The following is a 13,693-nucleotide window of genomic DNA, read 5'->3' on the forward strand; positions in this document are numbered from 1 at the left end:
TGCCCTGGCAGCCCCAGCACCAGGAACTCCCGGCCGGCTCCCAGGGATTCCCCCTGGGCAGCCCTGGGGGATGCAGGAAAACCTGCCAGGATTGTCCCCGACACCTTTCCAGGGGCACCTGATCGAGCACACAGCCAGGAGTGGTTACTCTAGAATATTCAGAGCGCTTATTCTAGAAGGTTTCTTAATGGGAACCACCAGGGCAGTGGCAAATACATATTTTTTGCAGAGCACCACCGATCTATTTATACATTTATTTACTTCAGACTTCCCAGCATTATGTTCCATTTTTCAGATTTTACTCACACGCCCTCCCCTGGGTCCGGGTATCTCTAAAAAGGAACGGAGCTTAATTTCTGTGAGCTTGCATAATGTAAGAGTGTATCACATAATTACACTCTAGAAGGCACAAAACGTTCAGTTCTGCAAAAGAGGGCTTGACATTCTCAGTGAGAGATAACTCAAAAATAATAGAAAAGGGGAATTAAATTTGACGTGTGCCTCTTTTGTGCCTGGCTGTTAGTTCTGCTTCCCTAAGTCTCCTCGCTAAGCTGCTTTTTCTGTGGCCTCTTCAAAAAGCAGTGAATGTTTCCACTTTTCAGTAATGCTGCTACACAAATGTACACAAATGTTTCCTGTGGATAATCCTCAGATATGCCCATGGAATTCCCACTCGACAAGAATCCAATGTTTTGTTGAATATCCTCAGGCCTGTGATCCATTTAGAAACATTTTGATTCCATCGACTTTCGTGTTTCCAGTATCAATGAATATAGCATAGGTAGAAAATATGCACAGAGTTGCAGCTTATTTATTCCTGTAAAAATTAGCAAAGGGATTTCCTGAGATGAGGGCTAAAATCCGAGGATCATTTCCTCATGGCTATCTGCCCATCCTAACCAGGGTATTTAATAGAAGATAACACCCTTCTGCAGAGTTTCAAACATTTGTTCTGTGCAGTTTTTATATTTAAATTTTGTCCTAAATATGAAAAATCAACCTGATGTGGCACCTTTGAAAAGCCCTTGTGAGCTTCCCATTGGATTTCCACTGGAATTCCACTGGAAAGCAGAAAAGCTTCCTGAGAAAGGAGGACCAGAACCCTTCAGAAGTGTGACTGAATACAGAATGTAGCGCTGAATGGCTTTAGTGACAACATCCCGCAATTTCACCTCCACTTTCCCGGCTCAGAATCCTTTAGGGGAAGCTGGAGGGGCTGTGAGCAGGTGGCAGCTGCGGGGGGAGATTCACACACCATAGAACCAGGCAGAGAACCAGTCCTGCAGAGCGAGCCCTTTTCCTGTCACCCTTCCCTGGGCACTGCAGGAATTCCTGTTCCTTCTGCCCAGGCTGTGCCAAACCTCACCTTTGGGGGATGGAGCGAAGCACTGCTAAACCCTAAGCCTAAACCTAAGCCTAAGCCTAAACCCAAGCCTAAGCCAAACCTGCCTGACCCAGCCCCACAGCAGCACTGGAATTCTCTGTGTGCATCACTGAGATCTTCAGAGGAGCTCCAGCTCCTCACACGCCTGATTTCTGCTCTGTGTAACTGGGACATCCCCTGCAGCTCCTTTGAAAACATCACTTAAATTCCCCCTGATCACGTTCCCAAGCTGCCTCAGGAAATGAGAACGTTCATGTCTTGACTTCGTAAAAGCAGGTGGATCAGCCTGCATCAGCCTGCTGGAGCAGAGAAGCCTCAGCCCTGAATCATTTTTCAGGAAAAAAATCCAAAAAGACTCACGTCTGAATCAAATCTGCATCTTGGGGTCCCAGACCTTGACTTGGACAGGAATGTAGGTTTGACAGACAGCTGTTCTGGTTTGTCTCCAGATATCTGAAGGGGTCGGATGAACTCTGAAATCACACAGCGACTCCCAGAAGGGCTTTCATGACCTGGCAGCCAAGAGAGCACACAGCAGAGTCAGGAGGGGGGCAGGAGCACTGCCAGCGCACAGCAGAAGGGGATTCTCCTCTCCTGCTACCAACCCCTCAGGAGGGAGCCTGAGGTGGGCAGAGCGCAGAGCACCAGCTCACTGCCCGCTCCCAGGCTGCTGGTAAATCGCCGGAGTCAACAACAGTAACAAGACACAAGGCAGGAAGTGAAGGCATTTAAATCCAAAGAACTCACAGGTAAAGTTTCCCCCAGTGAAAAGAGCCCCACCTTTGTTCCCAGCCCCTCGCTGTGTGTGGGGAAGGGATGTGACACACTGTGTGACACAGCCAGCACCCACAGCTGCTGACGGAACCTTTATTCCTTTGGGGGCTCTGGCACATACTGGAAACCGGAACCAAGTCATCCATTTCCCTTCGGAACAAAGAGACCGAAGTGCTGATGATCTAGTTGGCAGGGTGCTCATTTTGCAATGAAGCTGTTTGACTTTTGGCAGGCAGGAGGTGCCGGGGGCACCTGCTCCATATTTCCCAGGAGTTCCTCGCTGACACCAGCACTAAACCACACTAATGATCCCAGGGCCGTCCCTCCAGTTTCTAAAACGTGGAAACCAAGGCTGTGCAAAAGGAAAAATCTCCAAAAATCCTTTTGGAAGATTGTTACTGCGCTTTTTGAAAGCAGTTTGGAAGAAAAGACAGGTTATACTGCACACTGAATCACCTCCCAAGGGGCTGAACACTGTTACCTCCCCCGACCCAGGTGAAAACCAGAGGTGAGACAAGTGAAAAGAACAACGTCATCGAGGCTGCAAGAGAGACTGATAAATCTGAGTAAAACCACTTGCACATTTTTCCTTTTACTGTTGGTTTATTCCCCAAAGCTCTGGAACTGTAAGCTGAGCTAGATTTTCCCTGCAGCAGCAGCAGCTACAGCAGAGCACAGTGAGCTGCTGGCACATCCAGATGTGCAGAGTGCATTCTGCCTCTCATTAACATAACGAGCCTGGGCTCTCATTTTTCAGCCCCTGAATGTGTGTGGGTTCAGCGTTTCCTCTCCTGTTCTGCCAGAATGGACAGAAATGCTTTCTACTGAATTTCAAGGTTCCCAATCCACGTCACCAGGAATTATCAGAGGAACCCCTTTGTTCACCCCGCAGAGGAGAATAAGCCCCAAGAACACCATCAGAGGTTTTTTCTGGTGCGCTCATTAGCCCAAAATGATTAATTTTCCCTGCATCGCTGTAATTTACAGCAGGCCAGCACAAGCACATTGACAGCAGGGAAATAACACAAGTCACCACACAAAAGATTAATTACAGCCAGCCCCACTTAGAGCAGTCCCCAGGCTGGAAAAGGGCACACTTTTTATTCTTGGAACCTGTCTCACATCGATGACAGAAAAGTCCTCCCTGTTCAGGAGCCTGAGCCAATTCAGCTCCTTCTGTTTGCTGTTAATGTGCTTGCCAGGCTATAAATAATCGGGCCAACTGTGATTATTCATTCAAAGGAAGCCTCGGGTTGGTCTCGGACCTCCTGCACTCTCCAGGCTTTGTTTTGAAATTGCTGCCACCGGGTACAAAATGTGGAGGAAGGTTCTAGGGCAGTGCAGCCCTTGCTTTGCATCCATGCGGGATAATAACCAGCACAGGAACACTCACGATCGGGAACTCCAGGAACATCAAGGTGCTGCAAGATATGGATCTGTCAGGTTTGGGAAATAAGGCACACGAAATTCACCCCGAGTCCTTAACACACAGCAGAGGAAGGTGTGTGGTGGCTGTGGCTGCAGCAAGGGCCTGGGCACACAGATAATTCCATGTCTGCTCCACCATCATTATTGAGAAAGGGTTCAGTAATTAGTGCTGATGATATTAACACCACAGACACCCCCCTGCCCAGCAGAGGCACTGAACATCCGACAGCAAGAGCATGAACTGGGAAGAGCAGGTTTTTGTGTCAGAAATACGCCCCATCAAACAACTGCAGCAGTGAGCTCCTGTGTGCTCTGCAGAGGAGCCTTTTGAAAAGGTTATCAGGCAAATATTCCACGTCAATTCACTGCTGGATTGAAAAATAAACGCAGGCATCACCAAGTTATGCTTTTGCAAAGCAAAAAAATCCAAACCAAAGCTGGGATTCAGAGTGCAGGAAGAGCATTCCTCCTGCGCATCTGCCGGTGATCTCCTGATCATTCCTGCAGAGGATCTGCTGGAATCACCTGCTCCTGCTCTGCCCCTGCAGGCTCTGAGCACAGGAGCACAGACAAAAAAGCTGCGGCCAAAAACTGGCCTGAGTTTGCCTCCAAAAAAAAGAACCCCATTAAACCTGCATCTCTCCTTCATCCAAGGCAATTACACTGAGGGCCCTGGGCTGGAGCAGCAAGAACGAGAAGGAATCGGAGCTGCACACTGTTTTTTTTAAAGCTTGTTAACTGGGAACCTACAAAAAAGAAAACAAACAAACCCCAGTAAAACACCTCTGCTTTTGTATTTTCCCTCTGGAGAAAAAATACAGAGTTAAAAATAAAATATACAAGAGGTCAGCTCATACGAACACACAGCAGCATCTAGAAATGTCTTTTTTTTTTCCTTTAAATACTAGAGAAGAACCTTATAAAGCCACAGGGGTTTTGGCCATGAAGCCTTTTTAAATCAGTCTAGGCTTAAAATGGCCTTTATTTTCCTATGACTGGCAAATATTTGCTAAGGAAGTCTGAAGAACACCTTATCAAGGAAAAAGGAAGAGCACCAGATCCAATTTAAGCGTTTCAGGAGAATTAAATCCATTCATGCTTGCACTACAATTAGACCCTCCATTTTATTTATTGCAATTGCTGATTCCATATGGACTACCTAAATTATCTAGAGAGACCATTTGAACGAGCCTCTTAACTGATGAATAATAAATCTTAAGGCTTCTGTATCTGATTGTGACATTATTGAACGTTTAAAGTGAACTTTTTCTGCTCTAATCCATCCTGGCTCGGTTTATTTCATTTCCTGATCCATTCAAACATCACCAATTAAGGCAAAGCAGCTGGTCATAAACTGATCTCATTTCCATCATTTGCTTTGCCTTGAGAGCTGTCCCTGCGTTCCCTCTCGTGTTCTTTTCCTCCTCACACACAATAAAAATAATTCCACTTGTGGTCTGAAGAACCTGCTGTGCTCTGCCATCACTGCGAGAAGGGGCCGATTTCGATAACGAGAATTCCTGCCCACCTGCTCAGACACGATTTACTGCCGTCAGCGCATTCACCCTGGGGATCAGGGTTGTCCTGATGTTCAGACACCAGAGCTGCACGCCCTGAGCCCCCAGTCCTGTACAGACCAACAGGGTTTGAGGAAAGGTTTGGAGAGGGAGGCCCTGAAATGCCTTGGGCACGGACCTGGCCGTGCTTGCTGTGGTTTCGCTCAGGGCTTACCTGGCACGTTTCAGCTTGGCACGTTTTAAAGCTTTTAAAAAGGTTTTTCCATCAGCATAGGTATAAAGTAGCTTGGAGAGTCTGAGTGCCTAAAAGATGTTTAGCTGATTTTCATTTCCCATTAAGTCAAGCCCAGTGATACAGGCTGGACCTTCCCTTCTGCCCGAAGGACAGCTCAATACCTAATTACCTCTCCTTTTAAATTAATTGTTGCTTTGAAAATCCTGCCCTTAGAGACATGAGGAGCTATCGCTGCTGGCATTGAGGAAATTTCTACTGAATTCTGCTGTCTCTCGGGAAATGCCTTCGGAATTCTCCATTTAGTGCCTTTAATTCCCACTCAGGGAAGACGTGGGGCCGCAGCAGAGCCCGAGCAGGGCCAGGCACACAGAGGGCTCCAGGTGTGCTCAGGCAGCCCAGGCACACACAGCCAGAGCCACTGAGCTGAAATGACACAGGGATGTCACCTCAGCTGCCCCGGAGCGTCACACGGAGCTCAGCGCCCTCACTGACAGAAACTGCTCGTCTGCAGCAGCAGGGAAATCATTCCTGATCTCCAGTCCTGCGCCTCACAGCTTCTCCACAGGGAAACAAGTCAGGACCATTTAACTCTGCCAGCTCCTTCTCATGCCGATTTCCAAACTACTCTGGGGGAATTTGTCAGTAATGGGAACGACCTGTCAGCTGTTTCTGTGCAGGGCAGCTGAAGCGATTCCAGCCTGGGTGATGCTGATCACACTCCTCACATGGGAGAGCACACAATTGAATGTGTCATTCACATGGAATAACACACAATGAAAGGAGTGATTGACATGGAATTACACACAATTTAATGTGTGATTGACAGGGAATAATACAGCCTAAGGTGTGATTGACATGGAATAACACACAATCCAACAGACGTTACAGATAAAACCAGAACAAGCTCAGTGGGGAAGTGTCCCCAGACAGAACCAGGAGTGGGTTCTCTGTTCTGTGCGTGCAGGAAATGCTGGGCACACCACACACATCACAGACACAAACCAGACCAAGCTCAGTGAGGATGCTGAGATGTCCTGTGTGCGCAGGACCCTCTGTGTACACCACACACATCACAGACACAAACCAGACCAAGCTCAGTGAGGATGCTCTGAGATGTCCTGTGTGCGCAGGACCCTCTGTGTACACCACACACATCACAGACACAAACCAGACCAAGCTCAGTGAGGATGCTCTGAGTGCATGCAGGGAACTCCGAGCACACCCAGCGCAGCAGCAGAGGCTTACCTTTGCCTATGGAAGTGGCAATCCCGTTCATGAGCTGTGCCAGGGACTTTGCAGGGGCGCTGGGGGGGCCCAGGGGGTGGCTCAGCAGGTCGATCTTGCCCGCCTGCTGCCGGAAGCGCTCCAGCTCCCGTGACAGCAGGTTAAACTGCTCGCTCTGCGTCCGGCATTTCTCCTCCAGCTCCCGCACCTTGGCCTGCAGGACACACAGCGGGACAGACACACTGACACCACCCGCCCGGACACCTCCTCTGGGCAGCCAGGGGCCAGGAGAGCACAGGGACTGGGGAGAGGTCACAGCCTCCCTGGGGGCAGCCAGGGGCCAGGAGAGCACAGGGACTGGGGACAAATCACAGCCACCCTGGGGGCTGCCAGGGGCCAGGAGAGCACAGGGACTGGGGACAAATCACAGCCACCCTGGGGGCTGCCAGGGGCCAGGAGAGCACAGGGACTGGGGAGAGGTCACAGCCACCCTGGGGGCTGCCAGGGGCCAGGAGAGCACAGGGACTGGGGAGAGGTCACAGCCTCCCTGGGGGCTGCCAGGGGCCAGGAGAGCACAGGGACTGGGGACAAATCACAGCCTCCCTGGGGGCTGCCAGGGGCCAGGAGAGCACAGGGACTGGGGACAACTCACAGCCTCCCTGGGGGCAGCCAGGGGCCAGGAGAGCACAGGGATTGGGGAGAGGTCACAGCCTCCCTGGGGGCTGCCAGGGGCCAGGAGAGCACAGGGACTGGGGACAACTCACAGCCACCCTGGGGGCAGCCAGGGGCCAGGAGAGCACAGGGACTGGGGAGAAGTCACAGCCTCCCTGGGGGCTGCCAGGGGCCAGGAGAGCACAGGGACTGGGGAGAGGTCACAGCCTCCCTGGGGGCAGCCAGGGGCCAGGAGAGCACAGGGATTGGGGAGAGGTCACAGCCTCCCTGGGGGCTGCCAGGGGCCAGGAGAGCACAGGGACTGGGGACAAATCACAGCCTCCCTGGGGGCTGCCAGGGGCCAGGAGAGCACAGGGACTGGGGAGAAGTCACAGCCTCCCTGGGGGCTGCCAGGGGCCAGGAGAGCACAGGGACTGGGGAGAGGTCACAGCCTCCCTCCACACTCCCACCCACACCCTGAACACAACCCATGGGCAGCCCTGCAGCCCTGAGGGGCTTTCTCCTTCCATCACCGCCTTCCAAAGGGGAAATCCCTCATCTTCTATCCGGGCAGTGCCAAAGAAACCACTGCCAAGAACACCTGCGAGGAGATCCTACAGTTTTGTGACTCCTTTGCCCATGTGAATGCCAGTTCTGCGTGCTTTCCCAGCTTCCTCTGAAAACCAGGTGGTTTGCCCATCCTCTGCTACTCAGCTGAAGCCTCCTAAACTGCTGCATTAACATCTGTGGATTAAAAGCCAACAAGAGCCAGAAAAGCCCCGGTGGCTGCTGCAGAATTCGGGCCCAGCCCGTGGCTGAGCTGCCCTTAAAACAAAACAACGCTGGCACAGGAAAGCCAAAGCACGCCAGGGGCTCCAGGCACCAGCCAGGAGAGGCTCTGGGAGAGGCACCAAAACACAGCAGTTCTGCTTGAATTCTGAGGCATCAGGTTTTGAAAATGGAAGCCAAAAGATAAGCTTGTGCTGTGGCCTGGGAATCTGCCTGCACAGAATAACTGATGAATTCTGGTGTGAGAAGGTGAGGGGGGATGTCAGACACATTCCCGGGCTGGAAGCAGTGACAAAGGGCACGGGCAGCTCAGGGGGTTCTGCAGGTTTGACTCCAAACAGCTTGAAACCCCCTTTCTCCAAACCGGCACATTCCCTGGGCCAGCTACAGCAAGGATATACTCTAATTATTAATACTAAATTAAGGATATATTAATGGATCCCAGTTTGGCTTTCTGGTGAACAAACATCACCTTCCCTCATTAAAAACCCCTCCTGTGCTCAGCTAAGCAGCTGTACTAACCAAGGAAGTCTGGAGAGCAATTAAATTCGTTCAACTGAACCAGGAGTTTTGGGTTTTTTTAAAGAAAAAACCATTCTCAGTAGCGTAAGAAAAGCCGTACATTTTATACATCAAGAAAAGAACACGTATTCCATGCCACCTATAAAAAGCTCCTAGCTAAAGGAAAATACTTACAGTGCCCAGAAGAACCCAAAAATCCAAATGTTCTGCTATACAAGGTGGCACTGTTTGTTCCTTTTCTTGTAACAAATGCTTCTTTTAAGTTAGAGTGAATTTTAAAGACATAATTTCTTTGCATTCATAACACACAAATTAATTTTTTTTCTGCAAAGGGAGTCTCAGGGTATCCATCTGATTGGTTATGAAAGGAAGAACAGTAAGAATCAGACATTGTGGGAGTTTTTCACAAACATGAAATGCTTGGGGGGGTTTTGTTTTTCATTTTTCTTTTTTTTTTTTTTGCTGTGGTTTCGAGCAAATGAAATGTCAGACTTTGCTACTTGTAAATTTGCTGCATGAGAACGGCATCCATGCGCAGTTTCTAAAGGACATTAAGCAAAGAAAGAAGAAAACTGGGTTGGGTTGTTTGGTCCCCACTTTCCCATGGAAAGCTAAAGGATGAGCTGTTCAACTCTCTAAGAATATTACTGACCTTTCCCCGAGCAGCCATGGAAACTCTAGCACAAAATAAAAACCAAAAGCATCACAATCCAGACCTCAACAAGAAGCTAAAGCTGCCTTACAAGTATTTTTGAGAAAGTATTAATATTAGTTATGAACTTAAAAATTGTTTGCATTGCAGTAAATGCCTTCTTTGCCTTTTCTTCCGAGCACGCAGAGATTTCAGGTTCTCTCACGGCAGTAGGCAGCCTGGAAGAGAAATGCCTTTACTGCTTATTTTTAGTGGGGTTGTGAGTTAGAAGCGAGCACGAAGCTGGCACTTTACAGAGATAATTGACCATGAGAGCCATGGCTGGGGCACCAGGAGGGGTCCCCGTGCTCATCCCTGCTCCTGACTCCAGGCGTGTCCCAGCCTTGCTGTCCGCCAGCCAGAGCCACCTGACTGAGGGAAATGTGCACGTGTCCCTGTCCCCGCAGGGAGGAGGTGCTCACGGGTTTAGAACTGGGATTTCTACCCTGTGCCTTGGTTCTTCCATGAACCTGTGCTCACAGCTCAGAGCTGGGAATCGGGACCCTGTGCTCACAGGTTCAGAATTGGGAATTGTTACCCTGTGCCCTGTTCCTGCCACTGAACCTGTGCTCACAGCTCAGAATTTTGGATCTTTACCCTGTGCTCACACCTCAGAATTGGGAATTGTTACCCTGTGCTCACACCTCAGAATTGTACATTTTACCCTGTGCTCACAGCTCAGAGCTGGGAATCGGGACCCTGTGCTCACAGGTTTAGAATTGGGATTGTTACCCTGTGCCCTGTTCCTGCCACTGAACCTGTGCTCACAGGCTCCAAGCTGTGAACTGTTATCCTGTGCTGTGGTTCCTGCCATTGAACCTGTGCTCACAGCTCAGAACTGGGATTTTTTCCTGTGCTCACAGCTCAGAACTGGGATTGTTACCCTGTGCCCTGTTTTACCCCGCCACTGAAGCTGAGCTCACAGCTCAGAGCTGTGAATTGCCACCCCGTGCCTTGTTCCTGCCACTGAACCGGTGCTCAGAGTTGGGTTTTTTCCTGTGCTCACAGCTCAGAACTGGGACTGTTACCCTGTGCCCCGTCCCTGTGTGAGCAGGGTGGCACAGAGGTGTCCCAGCTGTCCCTGGAGCTGCCCGCAGCAGGTTTGGGGCTGAGCCATCCCTGCCCGGAGCAGACTGAGTGTCTGGCACTTGGCACTGCCGGGCTCCTCGGCAGCCCCAGCACTGCTGCTGAAAGCCAGAAAGGGAAAGCGCAGCAGGCTCCAGCCCTGACAGACAGACAGACAGACAGACACTGGCACACAGGACAGGGAGCAGGATGAGCAGCTTTCCACGGGGACAGGTGCGAATTCAGAGCAGCAGCCAGCACGTTCTGTGTGCAGGTGCCACCTCCCGGTTTAACTGCTCACGGAGCACCGAGGGCTTCCACTCCATGTGATCAGCCCCGGGGGAAAATACCCCACGGAGCAGGCAAAGGCACCACCTGAATTCAGACAGAACCCACACAGTCAGGAGTCACAGCCTGGAGGAAACCACCAAACCATTCCTACTGGGCATGCTCGTGAGGAACCGACTTTGGAAACCAGGATCCCAGGATCTCTCATTAATCCATGCCGAGATTAATTTCTTGCAGAGAAGCACCCTGATTGTGATGATTTGGTGTTAGGCCGAGAAATGAACGAATAAATGCAAAGCATGCTTGCATAACAATGGTTCTAGCACACATCCCATGCAAGGGGAGGCAGGGATTGTTCCCATTGCCAAGGGAGGAGTGCAGGGCTCAGGACAGGGAAAGGAGAATTTATGCCCTAAAATACCTGCATGCTGTCCAAGGTGTTCTGCATGAAGTGCAAAGCAATAAATCCCAAACAAGACACAGTAAACAAAGAGATGCAAAATAAACCGAGAAATCAAAACAGTTCTGAATACTTTCCCTTTTTTTTTTTCACATTTCAAAGCAGAGTCTATCAGAACAGTTACACGTGTAAAAACATGCATCAACACGACAAACCGGGCTGCAGAAACCAACACTGCTGCTGGTCTGGAACCGCAAAAGGCACACTCCATAAAAGGCTAAAAAATAAATGTGCTGGTGGCAATAAAAAGCAAAAGCTTTGGAAACCCTGCTGGGGTTATGCAAATCACAGGTTGCAGACAAATCAGCCAAATAAGAATTGTGCTCAGCTTGGGGGGGGTAAAGAATCCCTTTTCTCTCTTGTTTCTGTTTGCCTACTTTCCACCAGGCATTCAATAAGAACTTCAGCTTAGTGTCTGGAAGCTAAAACAAACTTAATATATAGGATGATTATGAAAGCCTGTGTAAAAAAATCTGTGGGAATATTAACTTTTATAGATAATAATAAATGCTTTATTTTATTTTATTTTTTTAGAGTTGATCAATGCACCAGAAAAAAAAAAAAAAACCCAAACCTTTCACCAAAGTATGGCCAGCAAGTACATACAGAAATACTGTGGGAAGGTAAAAGGGCTGGAAATGACCTTTAGAAAAAAGCAAATTTCTAAATGAAATATTGACAGTGCACCTGCTATTATCAACCCAGATTTTTGCACGTTCTTTAGGATATGTTCATTAACACTTCAAACCATTTAATGCCTTTTCCTCAGGCAGAAAAAAGAAGTGTTCTCTTTCCAGCACACCCTTTGAAGGTTTTTTTGAAGCATCTCAATTCTTTCATTAGGCTTACAATTTCTGGCTCTTTAACATGTTGCTTTACGTTTATTAGACAGTATTTAATTAGGAACCCTAGGTAACTGATTGGTATTTGCTGCTGTATTTCCAGCCTAATAAATCAAAATTCTCATCATTAATCACTCCCTTTAATAGCATTTCACAAAAAAAAAAGAATGGTGCCAAAAGAGAAACGTACATCACTTCCAACAGCTCAGCCTAATGCACTCCCGACTGAATTATAAATCTTAAAGGATGCAATTATAAGAAGAGAGAAAAAAAAAACAACCTAAAAACACAAAACCCTATTTGCCTACATATTCCCTGAAATGCTCACAAGTGATGACGCTGTAAATTCCCCTGCTCAGGAGGGACCTGAACAAGCCCAGGGAACCCAGAGGATCTTTCTTACCTCTAGCAACTGAACTGCTCCTTCATGTTCCTTCTTAGCTTCAACCTGAGCCTTGTTTGTGTGCAAAAGGGGAAAAAAAAAAGAGGGAAAAGGGGGAAGAGGGAGAGTGAATTAGTCATGCCACACACAATATGCTCTGAGCACACAGAGCAGCACATTTATCCCCAAACCAGAGCTCCCAGCCAGCAGGGGAGGCTGTGCCAGCTCTGCTCCGCTCTCCCAGCCCCAGAAATAAAATAAACGTTTATTTTGGGAGCCTGGAGCTCAGCGAGGCTCCGGAGCAGCGCTGGACCAACACAGGCACGCCCAGCACACGGCAGCACCGGCTGGGAGCTCTCTGGAGCCTCTAAATTAAATAAATTCACACTGAGAGGGAGTTTGCTGCCGAGCATTGCAGGGGTCCCTGGTGCTGACCCCTCCCAGGGCAGCTGGGAGAAAGCAACGCAACAACGGAGCTCATTCTTTCAATGGAGCAGCAGCATTTATCAGCAAAGGAAATAACAGGATTTATCACCAAAGTGAGAGAAACAAAGCTCACGAAACAAGGCAGCCACAAGACAGGCTCTTTGAAAAGGGGAGACCAAAATTTCAGGTCCAATCCGCTGATTCAAAGACAAAAAGAGGGAATAAATAGGGACAGAAAAGTGTGTTTTATGTTTCTCAGAAACTCAGGTATCAAATTTTGGTGGGGGAAAGTCTAAACCTTAAAACCAAGTAAATAGCACTCGGTGACTTTGGGTTGTCCCCATTTTATTTCCATTTAAGTTTTCGCTGTCTCCTTTACTGAGGCTGGCCCAGGATAAGCCCAAGTTCTGCTAACCAGGTGCCGTCCTGCACTTTCCTCCCCACAAACCTCCCGTTTAGTGGGGACAACACCCACAGACTGATTCCACGTGCCAGACATCCCAGCACGGACACGGAGCCAGCCCTGCTCAACTTCACTTCCCCCAGGGCTGCCCTAATCCTTCAGTGGGAGCTGGGTCAGGCCACAGAGTCACCCCCGAAAACGGGGACCCAAACCCAGGGACACACAAACAGGGACACAAACCCAGGGACACAAAAACAGGGACACAAAACCACAGACCAAAACCACAAACCCAAACCCAGGGACACCAAACCAGGAACCCAAATCCACAGACCAAACCCCCAGACCAAACCCATGGACCCCCAGACCCAAAGACCCCCAGACCCAAACCCACAGACCCCCAAACCCACAGACCCCCAGACCCAAAGACCCCCAGACCCAAACCCACAGACCCCCAAACCCCCAGACCTAAACCCACAGACCCCCAGACACACAGACCCCCAGACACACAGACCCAAACCCCCAGACCCAAACCCACAGACCCCCAGACCCAAACCCACAGACCCAAACCCAAAGCCAACCCCCAGACCCCAGTGCCCCCTGTGCCCTGCAGGG

General features: G+C 49.5%; 1 protein-coding gene across 3 annotated transcripts in view; it reads right to left on the reverse strand.

Annotated features, from left to right (window-relative positions):
• RIMBP2 (RIMS binding protein 2) overlaps positions 1–13,693 on the reverse strand; it is a 57,996-nt gene that overhangs the window by 25,110 nt on the left and 19,193 nt on the right. For all 3 annotated transcript variants that reach the window (XM_066200183.1, XM_066200186.1, XM_066200184.1), the window contains exons 7-9: positions 12,274–12,324; positions 6,584–6,776; positions 1,745–1,896 (exon numbers count right to left, since the gene is read on the reverse strand). In XM_066200183.1, the coding sequence (XP_066056280.1) occupies positions 1,745–1,896; positions 6,584–6,776; positions 12,274–12,324 (396 nt within the window). The remainder of the gene's footprint in view (positions 1–1,744; positions 1,897–6,583; positions 6,777–12,273; positions 12,325–13,693) is intronic.

Source organism: Chamaea fasciata, unplaced genomic scaffold, assembly GCF_029207755.1.
Source record: "Chamaea fasciata isolate MVZ Bird 193981 ecotype frontalis unplaced genomic scaffold, bChaFas1.0.hap1 SCAF_18, whole genome shotgun sequence".
Lineage (NCBI taxonomy): Eukaryota > Metazoa > Chordata > Aves > Passeriformes > Sylviidae > Chamaea > Chamaea fasciata.